The sequence below is a fragment of the Athene noctua genome, chromosome 1 (genome assembly GCF_965140245.1).
Source record: "Athene noctua chromosome 1, bAthNoc1.hap1.1, whole genome shotgun sequence".
Lineage (NCBI taxonomy): Eukaryota > Metazoa > Chordata > Aves > Strigiformes > Strigidae > Athene > Athene noctua.
In genome coordinates, this window is record NC_134037.1 from 22398822 (window position 1) to 22421250 (window position 22429).

The 22429-nt window shown below is 39.5% G+C and overlaps 1 protein-coding gene across 1 annotated transcript in view; it reads right to left on the reverse strand.

Annotated features, from left to right (window-relative positions):
- SNTG2 (syntrophin gamma 2) overlaps positions 1 to 22429 on the reverse strand; it is a 306792-nt gene that overhangs the window by 58200 nt on the left and 226163 nt on the right. Inside the window, exons 10-11 of the mRNA XM_074922311.1 lie at positions 14289 to 14418; positions 2130 to 2168 (exon numbers count right to left, since the gene is read on the reverse strand). Coding sequence (XP_074778412.1) covers positions 2130 to 2168; positions 14289 to 14418 — 169 coding nt within the window. The remainder of the gene's footprint in view (positions 1 to 2129; positions 2169 to 14288; positions 14419 to 22429) is intronic.

Sequence of the window (22429 nt, forward strand, 5' to 3'; positions counted from 1 at the left end):
TTTGGGAATGTTCATATTCAAAAGCAAAGATAAAGTTGCAGCTATCACAATTTCACTTCAAGGCAGCTCTTCAAGTGACCTAAGCTTATTCTTTCTCTAAATTTTTAATCAATTGCACTAACGAGAGCTATTCAGGTTTGTACAAACGTTATGTAACAGACATTAATAAGCTCCATTAATCTAGGGGAGATCAAGACCTCTAATGTTTTCAGTTATGATTGCCAAGTTTTATTTTATTCCTTTGTGATGTAACTGTGAGAGATTCACATTTTGGTTGCTTTAAAATCAAATTTTCACAGGACATTTTAAAGTCTGAATTTTTCACATTTGCTCCTTTAATGTTTTTATGTTTTCTAGTTTTATTTACTTGATCTGCCCAAATTAATTATAAACTTTGGTTTTTCTCACTTTTTGGCAGAGAACAATCCAATGTTTGTTGCTGACACTCCCACATTAAATTTTCAGATCCTGAAATTAAGGTCCTAATTGTATCTTCCCTTCTTTTCATATTTTGAATGGAAAAAGTCTGACTGTAGGCACCTACTTCAGAGGTTATGCTAAGAGGCTACAACTTAGGACCTCATTACAGTTAAGAAAGAAGAAGAGGCTCCTGTAAAGTATGATTTAAAGTGTGAATAATTTTCTGCACTGACTCTCTAGGCACTTTATGGAGACTAGACCATTTATTTAGGAAATCAAATAAGGTAATGATAGGTTGTATAACTGCCCCCAATATTTTTTAAAAATGGAGGGAGGATGTGTCTTCCTTTTTTTCAAATAAACCCATTATGTGTGCCCAAAATAATATGAATAAACTTTGAATAATTACTAAAGTACTTGTAGTAGAGAGTTCATGCAGCAAAAGATATCCAAATTCAGTACCTTCTTCCCTGGTATTCATAATCACCCATTGTTCTTATCAGTTTAATTAATAATTAAAAACTATGGCAAAGAGAGTATTCAAATGCTCCTTTCTTATATAGAATAGATATTTATTTTGATTTTGGGAGCAACTTGATTTTCTACTGTACATAGAATTAGTCTGTAGTGCTCTCTAAGGTATATTTTTTTTCAAAGTACTGACCCAAATATAAGAAAACAGTTTCCTGTGTAAGAAAATGTCAATGGTTAAAATTTTTTTAATAACTTCTAGAAGAGTCTGTAAATGTCCAAGTACATTTTAGAAATAAGATGATGAAATGGTGACATATGAAAGAATATACGAGATGTCAAACTAATAAATATTTATTTGATCCCAATATGAAGAATTTTTTGAGTCACTCTTTGATTTCCATGATAAAATTCCACAATAAATTTCTGCAGTAAAACACTATAAAAGACACATTGCCTAAATTTCACATTCGTAATCTACAAACCCTGCATTTTTAAAAACAGCAGGGATTGGGCTTTCTGTTCCTGGTAATGATTCAATGCCATATTGAAGCAATGAAAGCACACGTAAGTGAAACTCATTATTTTTACAACACAGCCTCCAAAGTATTTCCCAGATTTACAGAATTAGCCTGAAAAATGACATTATATTTTACAATGTAAAATGAAAAAACTCTTTGCAACGCTACAAGAAATAAGAATACTTCCCAATGCAGTAAATTCATTTATGTCTTCAGGACATTCGGCTAGTTAGAGCAGAATAAATATCTCATCAGGCTCCTGAGCTCCAAAAGTCCCACACAAACCATGGCAAATGTAGTGTGCATGGCATGACACATGCAAAACAGACTGGATTTGTAACACATTTCTTGGCTATCTGTGTACCATATGTGATGTAAATACAGAGTTAACTTGTCAGACTCACTTCTTCAATATTGCATGCAAACATACACTATGCTTTCCAAGACCTGGTTGTGAATTCCACTGTCCCCCTCCTATTTATTTCATGGCTCCATGTAATTCACTTTTTAGGTCTACAGTGGAAGATTCTATTCATTACTGTGGATTAGTAAGAATCTGCTCTATTAAGCAGGTCATTTCAGAACTTCAAACCATAGAAAACTTGGTTTTAGCATTTTAGAACTGTCTAAATGTGTGTGTATGTAAGCTCTATAAATTTTGCAACTTAACGCAATGACAAGAATTCTAAAAATTGGATAATATAATGGAAGTCTTACCTGATCTGAGGGAGAACAGCATTTATTTGCCATTTTCATCTATGAAAGAGAGATGGAAGAATGCACAGAGTTATTAATATGCTGAAGAGTTTCTGTGATGCAATTAGCATTGACTTAGTTATTGAATACTGGATTAATACTTCCAAATTATAATTGTAAGAAATTAAATAATTCAGTGCTTAAATACTAGATTTTTACTATTACACTAAATTTACAAAACCAAGGACTCAAAAGACAGGAAGACTTTTATCAGAGTTTTCATTAAATCTGTGATAAAGGTTTGCATTTATGAATTTAACTTTGGCACTCAGTAAAAATATTATACTGTACTGTAGACACTTCACAAAGGTCTCAGTTAAACAATTGCTTAAGCAGGTCTATAAATAAGGCATGTGATTAAGTACTTGTGAAATGAAGGCCACAGAGTGTAAGACAAGTTTAAAGAAGGGAATATTGTTTAGGCTTTCCTTTCAGTTTACTTTTCATAGCTTTCTTTTTCCTCTCTGCTCAGATAATGAAGAGTTTTGTTGCTTTTGGCTTTTCTTTGGCAGTCATATTCTGCATAGATGAATGGTGGACAAAGCTGATAGGTATTTCCTTCTTTAAAGTGAAGAACTTCTTTAAAGTGCAATATTAGTAAGTGTAGTAATGTTACAGAATCTAGACAGAAAAAGATTAGACTGGAAAGATAGGCTCCCCTATATGCAAAGGTATAAGCTGCAAATTGTCCTGCAGTTGATGAATAATTCCAAAGGATCTTCTTGTCAAAAAGCCTGGTTTAGAACAAATGAAAGGCTTGTGATTCAAGACCAAAAGCTACAGCTATGCACAGGGAAAACTATAACTGCCACAGGAAAAGAGCAGAAGAAATCCAGGGCTATTGCTTGTATCCTGGCCACACCAGATTTGTAAGACCAAATCTGTGGATAACCTTTGGAAGCAGAGCATGTCTGCAGCCATGTAAATATAGTGATGCCATTGCCTTTTGTGGTGGGTTGTCTCTATCCAGCAGCTGAGCACCCACACAGCTTCTGACTCCCTTTCCCCTTCCAGCAGGAAGGGTGAGAGTATAGGAAGAACAAAAGCAAGAAAACTTGTGGGTCAAGATAAAGAGAGCTTAATAAGTGAAGGAAACAGGAAAAATCGTGATATAAAGGCAATCATTCACTACCTCCAACAAGCAGACTGATGCCCAACCAGTCTCCAAGCAACAGCCACATTGGAAGGCAAACCCCCACAGTCTTTGTCTGCTATGTCACTTCTATTCTTGAGCACAATGTTATATGGCATGGAATATCTCTTTGGCCAATTTGGGTCAGCTGTTCCAGTTCTGTCCTTTCCAAACTCCTTGCCCATCTCAGGGCAGAGTGGGGTCTGTCAGAGTGACAAAAAGTCAAAGCCTTGATGCTGTGCAAGCATTGTTCAGCAAGAGTCAAAACACTGGTGTTTAGCCACAAATACAATATACACATATGGCTGCTATGAAGAAAGTTACCTCCATCCTGGTCAGACCCAGTACACCTGAAATAGGCCAACAGGCAGTATGTTATGCTAATGACACAGGCCTCAGGGTGTGTCAGGGTTTGTCTTGAACTGTTTGGAGCTGTATTACAGCTTGTTTAGCCATAACATAAACATCTAATGACCATGAAACTATTGCCTACTTGGCTTTAGAAAAGTACAGCTCCAAGATGTAATGATACACATATAAAAGCTACAGGTATTTATACAGGCATAGATATATAAAGTATATAAAGTGTATACACACACACACACTTGTAGCTAATAGATGGCAAAACCAAGTCATTATTCTGCATAGAGTGAACTACCTATGACCACAAACAAAATGACCCTAGGACAAAATGCAATGTGGAGGATTACAGGATGACAGTAGGACACTTGACTATACAGACACAGGGTGATACCAAAGCTCAGGGCTGCAGAAGTTCACCAGTCAGTCCTAACCCATCATGGGCCTTCAGGGCTCCTTCTCCCCTAAATGCTCACTTTTGCAGCCAATTTGAATTGAATTGCATGGTCAAATGGTGCAGGTGTGCTGGTGGGTCAGACAGCTGGGAGGATTGAGGCTCTGAGGATGAAGTGGCCAGACCTGCTGGGAGTCTGGGACATGTCCCAGGACTGGCTGTCACCTTCGGTAGAGGCCTAGGGGAGCCTGCTAGACCCTTGAGGGTCCCTGCCATGCTCCCCACCACCACCCTACCACTCCAGAAGAGGAACAGGGACCACCACAACAGAGACAAGTCACACTGGCACCTGCACCACAGCACAGATGAGGACCGATGATGAGGACAGAGCTGACATACAGCTGCCAAGCAGAGCAGAAGATCCCCAGCAAGGTTCCTCACAGCTCTCACACACAGCTCTGCCTGCAGCAGCCTGACCCCAGGCTGCATGGCTGCACCATCTCAGAGCTGGCCTGGAGCGCTATGGGAGGGGGAAGAGGTGGCAGAGCTTCTTGGTGCTCTCAGGGCTCCAACAGTAGCAAACCAGTGGGAACCCAAGAACCTCACTCTGTAACTTGGATAAAACAAATTGGTGACATGCCCGATGCTGCAGAAGGAAGCAGACCTCATCAGTCTGATTTGGTAACAGGCTTAATCCTGAACTGTTGTGCAGGACATAACGAAAAAGCATCTGGAATACTCTAATGTCAGTAGGAATGTCATCACAACCTGCCCATATTCAGCTCCAACCTTTCTCCAGTGCTTCAGATACAAATACATACACAAAGTAACTATACAGAAGCCATGTTACACACAGAGAAAATATTATTTCCTTGCAGGTGGCCAAAGACATGCTGAATAATAAGATTACTACAGCATAAACCAGTGCAAATAAACAGGGCTAGCAGGGATCCTGTCTCCTTTAACACTCCCTTTGGTTCAGTCAAACTACTTAAGCTCCCTATATGATTAATTCTGTTATACTACTTTTTATTTTATTGTGTTCAGATGTGCCTGGAAAAATGTGTGTGAGATTGGCTATGCAGGTTTTCTGCAGAATAAGGGGAGAGTATCATGAAGAGCATCCTTTTAAAGAGACCAGCTTCCCATTGATAAGGGCAATAGGGACGAATGCTTTGGACTCCACAACTATTCACTGTACAGCCTTAGCTCATTCTGCATTCAAAGCAGGGATAGCTGCAGCCCTGACATAACTGTGGGGAGAGGAAAGACCTCCTTCTGTATCATATTATGTCCCTATGTCATGTTCCTGAAGAGAGAGAAGTATGCACTCTTCACTTCACCTGGCACCACATGTTCTCTACAGGCCTCCACAGCTGGTGCAGAGAGACAGGAATACAATGGGGATATGATACACCTTGCTGGCATTGTGTGAGCTTTCAGCACAGCAGTGCAGCAACTGGAGTTGGAGACAGCAGGGAAGCTAAAAGCAAAAACACGGATGTGCAAAGACTGCAAGCAACTTGGAAAATGAACTATTAAGCAGTTTTAATTCCTATACTCTGTTCTAAAAGAATAAATACAGGGCAGGAACAGAATAAGGATGAAGTGATTCAGAACAATACACCTAAATCTCAATACCTCCCAGAGTGGGATTTATCTCACTTAAACTTGGCAAGTCAAAAAAGGAAAGAGTTATATATCTAATATACCTATATTCTCTTTCCAGACAGCAGAGAGAGAGAAGGATCTCACAGGCATCTGGGGTTTTTTCCTGGCTATAAGAGGATCCTATATGACTGCTTATTGCTTGGCTAAATTTAGGTAATGTGATTCCTACCCTTACTGACTTCTCTTTACAATCTCAATGGGTTTAAACTGTGGTATTTTTAAATGGAAATTTTTGAGTTTAAAACCAAACAAACAAAAAGCAGCAGTAAAGAAATATTATCATGTGTTTTCACACTGGGAATAGAATTGTTTGTATAATCATTGAGGAAGTCAAATTTGTATACTGCTTCCTACACACAAGGATTTTGTTTCCATCAACATGTACCCCACATTTTGCTGTGTAAAGAGAGCAAGACCTTCTCAAACCTCTTTCTCTTTTTATATGCATGTTCAAAGCTCATATTACATAAGCCTCTCTCTATTCAGAGAAATTTCACTCCACTATGATAAGGAGTATCACTTAAATATATGTGTAGGTAAAGGCTTAAAAGAAAAGATTTACACATGATGACATACACAATTTAAAAAGCTGACAAAGGTATAGATATAATCCAGATAGATAGCCCAGTTTTGAAGCCAAATTTTAAGTTCCTACCATCCTCCAATGAAACTGGTGAAATGATTAATAAAAATCATAAATAATGTTTAAAGGGGAACAACTGCATCTTAAAAAATTCTCTTACCTGCTTATGGATTACTCATTTATGTGGGAATATTTTTTTAAAAAAACAACACTATTGGAATATACTGGAGAAAAAATAAAACTTTGAGGAAGTTATATAAATATAAGTTACAAGCTTTATAGTGTAAATGAACTGGCAGCATTACCTTGAGGTGCTTCTACTGATTATAGCTACATTAATGTTCAGTGCTATCACAGAAATACAGAAACACAGAATCGTCTAGGCTGGAAAAGACTTTGAAGATTATCCACTCCAACCATTAACCTAACACTGACAGTTCCCAACTACACCAGATCCCTCAGCGCTATGTCGACCCAACTCTTAAACACCTCCAGGGATGGGGACTCCACCACCTCCCTGGGCAGCCCATTCCAACACAGAACAACCCGTTCTGTAAAGAAATGCTTCCTAATATCCAGTCTAAACCTTCCCTGGTGCAACTTGAGGCCATTCCCTCTTGTCCTATCGCTTATTATTTGGTTAAAGAGACTCATCCCCAGCTCTCTGCAACGTCCTTTCAGGGAGCTGTAGAGGGCGATGAGGTCTCCCCTCAGCCTCCTCTTCTCCAGACTAAACACCCCCAGTTCCCTCAGCCGCTCCTCGTACGACCTGTGCTCCAGACCCTGCACCAGCTTCGTTGCCCTTCTCTGGACACGCTCGAGTCATTCAATGTCCTTTTTGGAGTGAGGGGCCCAAAACTGAACACAGGAATCGAGGTGCGGCCTCAGCAGTGCCGAGTACAGGGGTCAGATCCCTTCCCTGTCCCTGCTGGCCACGCTATTGCTGACACAAGCCAGGATGCCATTGGCCTTCTTGGCCACCTGGGCACACTGCTGGCTCCTGTTCAGCCGGCTGTCAATCAGCACCCCCAGGTCCCTCTCTGACTGGCAGCTCTCCAGCCACTCCTCCCCAAGCCTGTAGCGCTGCTGGGGGTTGTTGTGGCCCAAGGGCAGCCCCCGGCATTTGGCCTCATTGAAACTCCTCCAGTTGGCCTCAGCCCATGGCTCCAGCCTGTCCAGGTCTCTCTGCAGAGCCTCCCTGCCCTCGAGCAGATCAACACTCCCACCCAACTTGGTGTCATCTGCAAACTGACTGAGGGTGCACTCAATCCCCTTGTCTAGATCATCAATAAAGATGTTAAACAGGAGTGGCCCCAAAACCAAGCCCCGGGGGACACCACTCGTGACTGGCCACAAACCAGATTTAACTCCGTTCACCACAACTCTCTGGGCCCGGTCATCCAGACAGTTTTTTACCCAGCAAAGCGTGTGCCCATCCAAGGCACGAGCAGCCAGATTTGCCAGGAGAATGTTGTGGGAAATGCTGTCAAAGTCCTTACTAAAGTCAAGGTAATCAACACCCACAGCCTTTCTCTCATCCAATAAGCAGGTCACCCTGTCGTAGAAGGAGATCAGGTTTGTCAAGCAGGACCTGCCTTTCATAAACCCATGCTGACTGGGCCTGAGCATCTGGTTGTCCCACATGTATTGTATGATGGTACTCAGGATGAGCTGCTCCATCAGATTCCTGGGTACCGACATCAAGCTGACAGGCCTGTAATTTCCCGGATCATCCTTCTGACTCTTCTTATATACGGGCATCAGATCGGCCAATTTCCAATCTGTTGGGACCTCCCCGGTCAGCCAGGACTGCTGGTAAATGATGGCAAGGAGCTTGGTGAGCACCCCAGCCAGCTCCTTCAGCACCCTCGGGTGTATCCCATCCGGTCCCATAGACTGGTGTGTGTCTGTGTGATGCAGCAGGTCACTGACTGTCTCCTCATGGATTGCGGGGGAGTTGTTCTGCCAGTCTCTGTCTTCTGGCTGAGGAGGATGGATTCCCTTAATACAACTAGTCTTGTATTAAAGACTGAGGCAAAGAAGGCATTAAGCACCTCAGCCTTCCCCTCATCACTTGATACCATGTTTCTTCCTGTGTCTAGCAGGGGATGGAGGCTCTCCCTGGTCTTTGTTTTGCTGTTGAGGTACTTGTAGAAACATTTCTTGTTGTCCTTGACTGCTGAGGCAAGATTAATTTCCAGCTCGGCTTTAGACCTCCTGATTTCTGCCCTGCAGAGCTTCACAGCATCTTTGTAATCATTGTGCATCGCTAGCCCCTTCTTCCAAAGGCTGTAAACTCTCCTTTTCTCCCTGAGTTGCAGCCAAAGCTTCCTGTTCAGCCAAGATGGTCTTCTCTGCCGCTGGCTACTCTTACAGCACCTGGGCACCTCCTGCTCCTGAGCCATTAACCCTTCCTTCTTAAAGAGTGCCCAGCCTTCCTGGACCCCTGTACCCTTCAGGATCATCTCCCAAGTGTTCAAGTCAAGCAGGTGCCTAAAGAAGACAAATTCAAATTGGAAGGCCAGGATGTCAGTTCTGCTGCTGCCTCTCCTGCCCTCTCTAAGAATAGAGAACTCTCTTATTTTGTGATCCCTGTGCCCTAGTTGGCCTCCAGCCACCACATCATCCACCAGTCCTTCTCTGTTCACAAAGAGTTGATCCAGCAGGGCACCTTCTCTGGTCGATTTACTCAACAGCTGTGTCAGTATGTTATCTGCCACACATTCCAGGAATCTCCAGGACTGGTCCTGCTCTCCTGTGTTGTATTTCCAGCAGACATCTGGGAATTTAAAGTTTCCCACAAGAACAAGGACAGGTGATCATGAGATTTCTCTGAAATGGCTATATAATATTTCATCCACCTCTCTGTTCTGGGTGGGTGGCCTATATTAGACTCCCACTATGACATCTGCCCTGTTGGCCTTCCCCCTGATTCTAACACAAAGACACTCCACCCTGTCTTTACTACACCTGTACTCAAAGCAATCATAACAGTCCCTAACATACAGCACCACCCCACCACCTCTCTTTCCTTGTCTATCCCTCCTAAAGAGCTTGTAGCCATCAACTGGTGCACTCCAGTCATGGCAGACATCCCATCATGTCTCTGTGATAGCCACTACATCATAATTTTCCTGTTCCATCATGGCTTCAAGCTCCTCCTGTTTGTTACCCATGCTGTGTGCAGTGGTATAGATGCACTGCAGATGGGCTGATGACCCCAGCACCTTTTTGCGTTTAGAGGTCCTAATTCCAGCCTGATCTTTCACAGGTGTTACCACAGTTACTGATCCATCCATGTCCCTTACATCTTTGTTGTGCTGCATGTCTCCATCCCTTGCCTCCACTGAGATGGCAGGGTGAGGGTCATCACTGGCACACCATCCCACAAACTCTGGTAATTGTCCCTGGGTTTTGTATCGGGGAGTTCCAGTGTTGTCCCCTTCCCCCTTCAAACCTAGTTTAAAGCTCTGTCAATGAGCCCAGCTAACTCCTGCCCCAAGATCCTTTTCCCCCTCTCAGACAGGTGCATCCCATCTGATGCCAAAATGTCTCATGTCCTGTATACTAACCTGTGACTGAAAAATCCAAAGTCCTGATGGTAACACCAGTTTCGGAGCCACAAGTTCATCTGTTCACTTCTCCTGTAATCTACCTCATCCATCCCTGCAAGTGAAGGGATGGAGGAGAGCACTATTTGTGCCTCCGACCCCTTAACCAGTTTCCCCAAGGCCCTGAAATCTCTCTTCACTGATTTTGGACTTCTCGTGCTAATATCATTGCTACCTACATGAAAAACCAAGAGAAGGTATTAGTTCTTGGGTCTCACTAGAGTGAGCAGTTTTACCGTGAGGTCCTTTACCTGGGCCCCAGGGAGGCAGCAGACTTCCCTATGAAGTGGGTCTGGTCTGCATATGGGGCCTTCGACACCCCTCAGAATGGAGTCACCCACTACAATGACCCTTCTGGGGTCTTTTTAGAATTGGTTTTAATACATGGTCAAGGGTGACCTGGATTTGGTGGACCTTCATCTTCCTCCTTATTTGGATCTTTTTCTTCATCCTTCTCTGCTTCATTCACAAGTTCCAGGGCTCCATATCTGTTGTGAAGGGGCACTCTGGAAGGTGAGGGAGGTTGGGAAGGGATTTTACTACCTCCCTGAGCAGGGACCTGTTTCCAGTCTCCCTCATCTCTTAGGTCCCCTCCTTCTCCTGGTAGCAAGAGGATTAGGGATCACCTGCCTTTTCTGGAGCCTCCATTTGCTATGTTTCAAACAAAATAATTCACATCCATGAGAAAAGCTGCACATATTTAATAGATGGCTATCTAAATGGTGCAAAACAGAGAGAGAAATATAAATTATTCCAAAGAACTCTCTCCTAAAAAATTATCTCCAGCACAGCATTTCAACTTCAGCCCACAACGAACCTTTTGGCTGAACAAATGAAGAAGAGAGTAGTGAGAAGCACATGCAGATCAACTTGTTTTCTGTGCTTCTTGTTTCATCATGGCAACTTCACTGCCAGTTTCTGTTCCGTCTCTCCCCTCTTCAACTGCACCCCCTTCTGCGAGAAAAGAGGTGTATGAAGAAATAAATGTGAGGTGCTGAGTCATCTCTGTTTCTGCCAAAGGTAAACGTGAAGAGCTTTGAGAACACTGAGAAGACTGGGGATTGAATCACAAAGGAAGATGATAAGGAAGGTTCTGAATGCTGATAGAAAATATACAAAAAACAAGAGTATGAACAGAGTGATGAATAATTTGGGGCAAGGGTCCTTAGAAGAAAAAGTAATCTGTACTGTTTGCAGAAGTTACTGTTATTAGGAGATTTTCTGAGCTAAGCATACAGGGCATATATCAGCAAGGAGGGCTTAAAATATACCCTTACATCTTTCTCCATGTCACAGTATTCTCCGTGCTCCTCTGTCTTATATGAACTCTCTCCAGGCTAGTACCAGAATCACTATTTCTCATCTACCAAGTAACACTTTCTAGATATGCTAACAAACAGGGGTAGTATCCTTACGTAGTGACGACTTCTCACATCTTCACTACTGAAAGATGAATCTTCCTTTACATTTGATCCCCAGAGAGCTTGCCTTTGCACAGAAGTTAGATGTTTCAGTAGTTCAAAAGAGTAGTCTGATATTAGCAGAAGTGTCACATTGTGGCAGATCTATTTTTATACTGCCTACATTAGGATTGTCTGTTGGCATCAGCAGTAAATCTGACAAAGCTGTCAGTTGCTGAATGAGACTGTATTAGGGTAAAATAGCAAAATAAAGTACACTAGGGTAAAGTGATACATGAAAGATAGGGTGCACTGTAAAAAAACAATCTGTATCAGGAGCTCTTTAAGAATTAAAATTCTAAAAGACAAGATTCAAAATGGTATTCAAATGTGTATGACAGTATGTATGTAAGAGTAGGACGAATAGGCGCAGGTGAAGTAAGAATGACTAAGGTGAAGCAAGAGTTGCTACAGGCAAGAAACAACTATCAGCATAATTAAAATCTAAAAATGTGTGGAAGTAAAAAGCAAACAATGGAATGTATTGCTTAAATACTTAGTAATAGGTCAAGTTAGAATGCTGACATTTTTTATGCCAACAGTATCCGCAAGAAGGTCCATTGTGACCATGTATCTAGCAATTAATTTATGTACAGAGATGAAGGCATAGAACAGAATAGGAAATGAATAGTTTAAATATTTGGTGAAGCAATTGAACTTAGAGTCAGCAAGGACTCATGAAAATAATCCATAAATAGATAAGAGCTTATCTGAAATAACCTCTGAACCATCAGTGATTATCTTCAGGTAGTCCTGGAGAATGGGGGAGACACTTTACAGAAGTGGAGAAGTGCAGAAACAGGAAAAAGCTCTAAGGAATTACAGATCTATTCCCTAATGTCAATTTCAGAAGTATGATAAGAAAAGAATAATTTTATGAAATGATAGTATTAAGGTAATAAAAAGCATTCCAAATGAAGAAGCCTATCCAAAGGCCTTTCGCTAAGCACTTGTGGATGTCAAACATCCTGTGTCCTCTGGCGCCCCGGGGCAGGAAGCATGCTCCAGCCTCCTGTTACTGTACACTTCAGTTGGACTCCAGTCTCACAGTCCTGGTCTTAAAAATGCTTTGCAATAAAAGGGATTCTCGCTATTACATCTCCTGTTCAGATGATCAGTAATTAAAATAATAGTGTGTCCAGACCACCTTTGCAGTTGTACCACAGGCTTGCACACCTGACAAAACCTGTAAAGCCTTAAGTCGAAGCAAAAAGTTTACTTGCTTCTCATATGATCTGTATAGAGTTTACTTTGTATCTCACCAAGAGCATAAAACTTGTGAATTTATCATGGATGTTGTTTCTCAGACCCTTCCCCAGAATCGCCACTTATATGAACACCAGATAGACTGTTCACAGAATTCACTATTGTGATAGATAAGGGAGAAGACCAATGCAAGTACTCAGTATGCAATAAAATACTGCTTCAGACAGGTCACAACATAGTGAAGATACTACGTCAGGACACATGCTACTGCACATAGTGCATTTGAATAAAACAGACTAGAACTCTATGGCTAATAAAATCTGTTTGCATTTATAGCCACTTTCTCCTGTCTTATTCACCTATATCCTTGGAGTGACTTTTATTCAGTAAATTTCTTTAGAAAGCAAAAGAATTGGGCTTAGTAACTATGGACTGAAATTGCTCTAAAAATATCACACACTTCCTTTTGCTATTCACACAGAAGGAATTATGAAATTTTATTAATAATTTACATTGCTTTCTTAGAATTATCAAATAGTAATACCCTGTAAATGATGTAAATCACTAAACAGAGAATAGAGAATATTTATAAAGAATGCATCATAAGCAAAAATGCTTGATTTTGTCAAAAGCATTGCTTAAGCAATTGACAAAAAAAAATTAAAGTAATAAAGGAACTATTGTGATCAAATGTGATTCTAAGTAACTTTTGAAGACTGGAAAAATAAATTCATGATGTCTCGACCAAAGATTTATGTTGAAATCCAATACAAATTCTACACAACATAATCTGAAGAACCAAGCAACAATTAAACTAGCATACAAAGCATAAATCAAAGACATGCTACTAAATCATAATTTATAAAAGATGTTACAGCCTGAACACATCTAAAAAGATTTAAAAAACACACAGGCAATTCTTCCAGAGAGAGCTGTGCTCTTACGTTTTCATCATTGATTTCTACCATTTCGAAAAGTTTGAAATATCTTCAGTATTATACATGATCAAGTTCCCTATTTAAGGTTATGATTCATTCAAGAATCTTCAATAGTGTTCAGTTGTTCTTTCTGGGAATAATAATGTGCTGTCCAAATAATAATTTTCTGTTTTTCCAGGGATTATTTAATAATTCTACTTGCAATAGCAAATACTACATATGATTTTACAGGAATAACTTAAAACAGCATAAGGATCTTTATACTTCTAGGGGGAAAGATGGAATAACATGACCTTAAATAAATCAATTTTTAGACAACTTAGGTAAAAATATTGTCTCCCAATAAGTCTCTGTAAGTCACACCACTAGCTACAGAATTTTAACATGCATACTTCAAAGTCAATAAATACTAATTTCAAGCAGATTTTAATTACAAAAATGTAAAAATGAAATATTTGGTCATATCTAAAGCTCTGCTAAATGACTGGAAAGGATAAATATTTTGCCTTTAAAAGTCTTTAAAATACTAAATGCAATCTGATTTTCTATTACTCTCTTATCTATAATAACACTGTAAGTCTTGAAAACTTCTTGATACTTCTGATTGAGCAGACAACCTCTTCCTGATCTTTCCTTTCTCCTTTTCCTCCCCATACACACGTGTTTTATATATTGTATCTTCAATGTGAATTATTTTCTACACTTGGAAAATTAGAAATAATTTTACAGTAGCATAGACAAGAAAATATGCAGAAAGTAACATACATTTTGAAGTGTCAAATCACTGATGTTAGTTGATATTGCTCTCAGCCAGTCAGCACTCTCCTGGGCTGTATAAAACTGAAGTATCCCAGTACTAACTCCATCGAGTGCCAGCACTTCAAATGCATTAGATCTGCAGTAAGAAGAAATATATCCGTAAAGGAAGATATGTCAGTTTTCTGAAACTGCCCAGTATTTCTCAGTATTCCAGTGATTTTTACAGCTTTTGACAAGTTTTGAGACTTAACTTTACAAATCAAAAGAAAGGCAACAAAAATAAGGATAATAATGGGCAGTACCAGGAGCAACACATACAATAAGTACTTTCTCTGGATCAGCATATATCTGTGCTGATCATTTACTTCCCTTGAGTATACATATTATGTTCATAATTACTGAACTTAAGGGAGTGTATTCAGGAAGTATGCATTAGATCTTTTTGAACAAACATTTTTATTTTTTTTTTTTAAACCAAAGTGACTATTTTCTTTATTGCATTTTAGTTTCATTTACTACGAATGTATTCATTTGCAATGAACTGCCTTCCCTAGCTTTAATTACTGGATTCCCATATTTTCTATATAATATTCTAAGCAATATTTCCTTTAAGAACTTCTAAGACAGGAATTTGAAGAATGTACTTAGAAGTTTCTTTAAATAATTTTTGAATGTAGGGCCCTTTCTCGAAACAGCATTGACACATGCTAATGTGCAATTGCATTTTATTCATTTTTTTATGCATCTTTTACGTGCTTATAGCAACTTCATTCTGCAAATGCTGCAATGCTTTCCTTACTATATGCAGTAAGTTAGGCACTGTGGATGTACTTCTGAAATCCCCCACATTTGGAGCTGTTGGATATGAATTTTTAACTATGAGATTTTTCAATAGGAACAACAAAAGTTCATTTTGTAGTGGCATGGAAGTACAGCGGTCTAAACTGAAAACATGTGACATGCAATAGTTTCAGCAACTAACTTTCAGAAAGCTACATAGATTATTTACGTGCCCATGAGTGTCGTGAGAATTAGAATTTAGTCATATACTATTGTGAAAGGCTATTATAATTATCTGAATGACTGTGTGTATGTCTGGTTTGTATATGATATGGAGAATATCACTGCTACCTTCTACATTTACAAATTAGATATTTATACTTATATGCTATATTGCTTTCGTTTTGGTTCTAACCTAGAAGAAAGCAAACTACTGATTCAAGAATATTGGTCTATGAAGTTGCTAGGCTTTCCTGTCTCTTTCTGACCTAAGGTGAAGTCCTCTACTGCTTAATTTATGATATATGTCTACATGAGCATTCAAGATGACACATAGAGGTTAATAGGCAGTTATTCATTCATGACTTACTGAAAAAGTTATTAACCTAACGTTTGTCACTTGCAGGGAACATTTGGGTTGTCATTTGGTGGTGAATATGAATACTGAACTCTACATACACGCTAAAAAAGGTCATATAAAATACTCATCACACACAATATTAACACGACAAAGTATCCTAATAGAGATACATTAACTGATATGCTTTGTTGTTAAGAGTTGTAAAGTGTTATACTTGATGTTAGCAAAAGCAACATTCTTGGTCTGAAAACTTAAATATGTATCAGCTGATTCTCTTGTTTTACTTTCATGATTGAATTATCATGGTAACTACTAAAATCTGATGGCACAATTTTTTGTCATTTTCATTTCAGTAAATCTGTTTCACTTCTTCAAAAAGAAAGAAAAGGTCAATACAAATCCTTTTATTGTCTTCAAGTAAACTGAGTGAAATAATCGCCTCTCAAGCATACTGTTCCTTTTACCTAAGGCTCTGACAAAGATCCCAACAGTGCTGTAATGGAATCACTTATGGTATGATCTATTCAACATCCCATTGAGACAGTGACGATCTGTCCATCAATAAACAGTGGAGCATGGAAACAGACAATTTGGTGCGGTGAAGGGAAGCTATTCACAATACCTAACAGGTATCAAATTCAAATATTAAAGCTAAGATGCTAGAATCCTTACAGAGACAGAGAGGACAATCCAGAGCATTTATAAGAGCCAAGAAATAGTACGTGCTCTCCACAAATCCATGGGGTGCCTGGATACCAACTCAGCTTCAGTAGATGCATAAATGCATGCAGTGTTTATGCCTTATCCAAGTGGCACAAAGTTATACAAGTGGCTGACGAAAGATCACAGAAGGGAACTCCTCAGCTAACAACTAATGCAACCAACACAGGCAATCATGATTAAAATTTAACAAGTTTTATAATAAAACTTAACCAATCTTTTATAATTTGAAATCTGGTGTTGACAATAGTGAAGATTACGCTAAAACTCCTGTTGTCGTTTACCTTATTAAAATATAGTGATAAGTTATAAAAGGCAGTTAACAAGATTCAAACAAATGCATATAGAAATCTGAACACTTCACTGATGATATCTGCACAGAATCAAATAGGGTGTGAAGGATCCTGCAAATCCTCTAGTCCAGCCTCTTCACTAACTGGTTTAAAACACAAATCTCTTTTCCACAGGAAGACCCAAACTGGACACAGTATTTTATATGTAGGTATTTCAGATGTGGCCTCGGGAATGGAAAGTAAGAATAATCACTTCCCATGCCCTGCTGACTCTGTTATTGCTAATGCAGCCCCATGTGTGGGGCTGTATCACTGAAAGTGCATACAGCTGGACTCACACACAATGTGCTGTCCATCAAGATGCCTAAATCCTTCCTGCAGAGCTGTTCCCTTGCCCCTGCAGATGGACACCAGGACATCCTTTCCGAAGAGCTTTGTCTATTTCAGTGCTTCTGATGGGCAGAAGGTGTTCACACTGCCTCCCACAGGGGACTGAGATCTTTGGGGCAACACTGTCCCAACTCAGGCAGAAATTTCGTTTTACGAGAAAGCAATTCAGTGACTTTAATGATGATCTAGACGAGGGGATCAAGTGCACCCTCAGTCAGTTTGCAGATGACACCAAGTTGGGTGGGAGTGTTGATCTGCTCGAGGGCAGGGAGGCTCTGCAGAGAGACCTGGACAGGCTGGAGCCATGGGCTGAGGCCAACTGGAGGAGTTTCAATGAGGCCAAATGCCGGGGGCTGCCCTTGGGCCACAACAACCCCCAGCAGCGCTACAGGCTTGGGGAGGAGTGGCTGGAGAGCTGCCAGTCAGAGAAGGACCTGGGGGTGTTGATTGACAGCCGGCTGAACAGGAGCCAGCAGTGCGCCCAGGGTGTCAAGAAGGCCAATGGCATCCTGGCTTGTGTCAGCAACAGCGTGGCCAGCAGGGACAGGGAAGGGATCTTACCCCTGTACTCAGCACTGCTGAGGCCGCCCCTCGATTCCTGTGTTCAGTTTTGGGCCCCTCACTCCAAAAAGGACATTGAATGACTCGAGCGTGTCCAGAGAAGGGCAACGGAGCTGGTGCAGGGTCTGGAGCACAGGTCGTACGAGGAGCGGCTGAGGGAACTGGGGGTGTTTAGTCTGAAGAAGAGGAGGCTGAGGGGAGACCTCATCGCCCTCTACAGCTCCCTGAAAGGAGGTTGCAGAGAGCTGGGGATGAGCCTCTTTAACCAAGTAACAAGTGACAGGACAAGAAGGAATGGCCTCACGTTGTGCCAGGAAGGTTTAGACTGGATATTAGGAAGCATTTGTCTACAGAACAGGTTGTTGGGTGTTGAATGGGCTGCCCAGGGAGGTGGTGGAGTCCCCATCCCTGGAGATTGTTTAAGAGTTGGGTCGACATAGCGCTGAGGGATCTGGTGTAGTTGGGAACTGTCAGTGTTAGGTTAATGGTTGGACTAGATGATCTTCAAGGTCTTTTCCAACCTAGATGATTCTGTGAAATGAAATAGGAAAAGAGAGAGCCAGGTTCTTTCATAGTTTACATATGTCAGCCACAAAGTCTGTTCTAGTAATACAGTGATTTTGCTCTCAACCTTACTCAATTTGACTATGATTATTTCTTGCCTTCAGTTACAACAGTTTCCCTCTACAGATCCCATAATACATTGTTATATGTATCACACTGTGGTCTGAAAAGTGTAGTGTATATAGGGCTACAAGTAAAAAGAAATATGCAAACTAAAAATAAAAGCTTAACAAAATGAATTCTGAGGTTTTTGGGTTTAAGTGAAACAATAAATGCAAGCACCACGACAGCACTGGAATTCAGGAGAAAACAAATTCTAGACTTAAATACCATGCCTTTCTCCATTTCTTCAAAACACAGAAAAGATAAAAATAGAGGCACAACTAAGCACCTGTTCCTGCTAGCTGACAAGGACATGCTTTCCATTTAATACCAAATAGTAAGTTTGAGAGGTCTCAAGATGCTATGAAGTCATTTCATCACCACAAAATGACTTACTGCCACAAAATAACATGACATATCTTTGCTTTTTTTCTTCTCTGAGGCTGCAAGCCCATTTTAAACACAGTTAGAGGAAATTCCCATCTCTTCTACTACTGCTGTTACTGTACAGACTATTCCAACTAGAACCAGAAATGAATGTTTGCTTCTCCTAAATTCTAGAAATTTGTGCTGAATTACCCTCACATTTCTTATTATTTTGTCTCCCAGTCGTAACTTTGTTTCCTGCAAGTATTTCCACTAGGGAGCATGAAGCACTGTTTTCTATTCTTGGCCTCTTTCTATCTCACTTTCATGGTGAAATGATGAATGGACCTGCATTCCTGGTCTCTTTTGGGTTTTGTTTACTGCATTAATTTCTTTTAAGAAAATAAACACTGTCTTTGTGAGAATGTCAGTCAGAATAACAGATGGGCACTGGTAGACTTCAGTTCTCTTCCTGACACTGACAATTTTAAACAATATTAATTAATATTAATAAAGCATATTTTACTGTATGGGCAGTTAGCTACTACAGGTGTTAAATCCAAAGACTTTTCTAGGAGAAAATGTATTTTCAGTGCCAGCTGAAATGGGAAAAGCTGAATTTTTACTTTATTGCAGGCTAAGGATTTCAGCAAAATATGTTTTAAGATTTTCAGTATCTGCAGCATGTGAAACTATCTCTCCATTAGATTTATCTGAATGTTTTATTGTATTTCCTTAATAAAAATCTGGATACTTCTCTGACAGCAGCTGTTTTACCTAAAGTTACCATGCTGATACAGACAGATTTGATCAGGTTTGCATCTTCCCAGGTCCTAAATCTTCCTTCCTGTCTGTATGATCCAAGTCTTCCTTCCTGTTTGTATGATTTTTTGATGTCTGACTTGAGTTTTTATTGCTTTTTTTACAGCATTTTCTAGTGGCTTGTTTACAGTACTATATGGCCTCCTGCTAGAATATGTATTTTGCCTGAAGTTTTGTAAATTATGGGTGGACCTGAATGAAAATTTAAAAAAAGAGAATTATTTGAATTACTTAATCTCTTTGAAATTTCATGTTAAAAATAATGGGATTTTGTACTGTAAATGGCATATAGCCTCTATCTTAAAACTGTTCAAATTTGCTTATATAACTGGACTATTAACAGAAATTGGACTATTAACAGAAATAATGTAGCTAAAAAGATATAGAAGTTTTTAAACATAAACTTGGACTGCATTAAATGTTTGGGTTTTTTTGTGAAAATTTTGGTTCCTGTATTGTAACCTTGGTTTATTTTGTATTAAACTTGGAGCAATGAAGTAAGATAACTGAAATAACACAGACATTAAGCTTCAAGGTAATAAGGGTAATATTGTCAGCTGAAAGAGAAAGCAGCATAGGATGCAGGTGTGAGGTATTTGGCTTTGCTGCAGACAGAAAAATCTAAGGAATTACAGTTTCAGCATGCTTTATTTGTATGAAAGAAAGAGATGGAGGAGTCTTGCAGGGAAACAGGAGCAGCTTGAATGACTGAAAGCTGTAGGCAGTATCAAGTCATCTCTTGAGTGCAGAATGTAAAGTAGGACCAGTCACTGAGGTGGGCTGGAGAATGGAGGGTATATGTACTTACCAATATGAGTTTTATAGTTTCGCCAGTTAGTAGTAATTCAAGTGAGATGGGTTTCACCCCATTCAAGTACATAAAGTTCTGTTCCCTAAGTATATGAATGACAGACAGCAGACACAACTGGAACACAGCAAATTTCAATTCCACATTAGATTTTTTTTCCCCCCCCCACAAAGGTGATCAAACACTGGCAGAGGTTGCCCAGCAAGGTTGTGAAATCTCTATCCTAGGAAGCGTTTAGGAACTGACAAGAGATGGCCCTGAGCAACATGCTCTCATTAGACATGCTTTGAGCAGGGAGCTGGACTAGGTGACTTCCAGGATCCCTTCCAGCTGAAATATTCGATGAAATAAGGGAGTCATGCTAAACTCATGAGTTATTTTGTTTTATCATAAGCAAATGCACAGATAGGTGAGCTGGATGATTCTCTGGAGATGCTTATTTCTCTCCATTGACTCCAAGGTGAGTCCAACAATTTAGTACTTTCATAGGTTGATGACTATCAGATGTCTACAGTCAGGTGAGATGAATCTCATCCATTAAACTCCAATCCCACAAAGATTTTAAGCATGTGAATGGTCCCACAGCACTTAGGCCAAATGTCATTTTGCATTAAGTTATTAACATGCAGATGTCTTTATATTCAGAGCAGAAGTTGCATGTTAATTCTAAGCAGGAATTACAAGAAAATATTAGTAAATATAAATTAACAAATCAAACCATCACTATCTTACTGAATGCACTGGAAAAATAAATACTATCAAAGTTAAAAATCCTTCAGCTGTATCTTAAAAAAGGCTTAATGTAAATATTTACGATTTATTTTAATCACTAGGATAATAAAGATGCATGTTATTTTCTAATTTCTCCTTAAGCACAATAGAAGTTTGTGGGAGAAGTTAAAATTTTAAATAATAAATTACTCAATTGTATTTCACAGTATCTCTTGTAGGAAGACTGGATTTATCTCAATGATGTCTGCAGAGCTGATTTGATACATCAATGGCTTCAATCTCCAATACAATATGAAAGTGTCTCTAGGAATTTTTTTTACATACTTGAGATGGCTAACAAAACCTATACTTGGATAATAATTATTGGACTGTCTGCCCTGTAATGACAGTTCAAATTCAGATTCAAGCTCTGTAAGTCTTTTGGCATGAGTATTTTCTATAGGTCAGGACAACAAATCTCTGTCATGACTACAGAGATCATCATTGTCGTTATCTTTAAATTACATGCAAAGATTACTTCTTCAAGATGATCAATACTCCACATGGTTTAAATAACCAATTTATACTGTCTAAGGAATTCTGACATGTTAGGGAAAAATAGATGCCCAAGTGCTTGACATCTAGTAATGTGGTGGATTTATTTGAAATCTAAATATCCTCTGCTTTCAGAAGAAAAAGCAATATAGCTTGATCATATATTATTATAATTACTGATAAAATACCACAATGCAAATCAGGGGTTTTTTTCCCATAACAGTCCTCTGAAAACATGTATTTCTTGAACAAATAGGTATTTTAAAATACCAGCAATAAAGCTAAGTAATGAGCATCACAGACTTCAACATATGCAGCTTGCTCCAGAATTTGTTTTCTTCTTTGGTGTCAAAGATAGTGTGAAGCAAGCAGGTCTGCTGCGGAAACTCACGGCTATTTATCCTGAGAGATTTATTGACATCTGGGGGTAGAGTCTTGCTCAGCTAATCCTGGTGGATTAGAATTTAGTATGTTGTCAGCAACTAGAAGACAAAGTCTCAACTTCTCAACAAAGAAACAAACAAAAATTAAGAATTCTGTGAACTTAATGGTAATATTAATATAAACAATTCTCTAAGAGTAATAGTCTGTTTATCTTTTTTGGGGGACAGGATTTATTTTGCCTTTTCTTCTGCTTGCTGTCAATATGCCATGGTGTGATCCACCATTCTGTCTTCTAAAGGATGTTATTTACTAGAAAAAACAAGAGTGAAGAGGTGCCACATCAATTTTCCAGAGCAACACATCATCTTTTGGGGAAAGCGGAAATGGTTCCTGAGTACGTGCATCCTGAAAAGAATGAAAGTGCTTCATTTTTGTTTGTGCACTTAGCTGCAGTACAGATTTTAAAACTAGAAGCTTAATATCATAAGAATGAAGATTCAAAAATTAACCA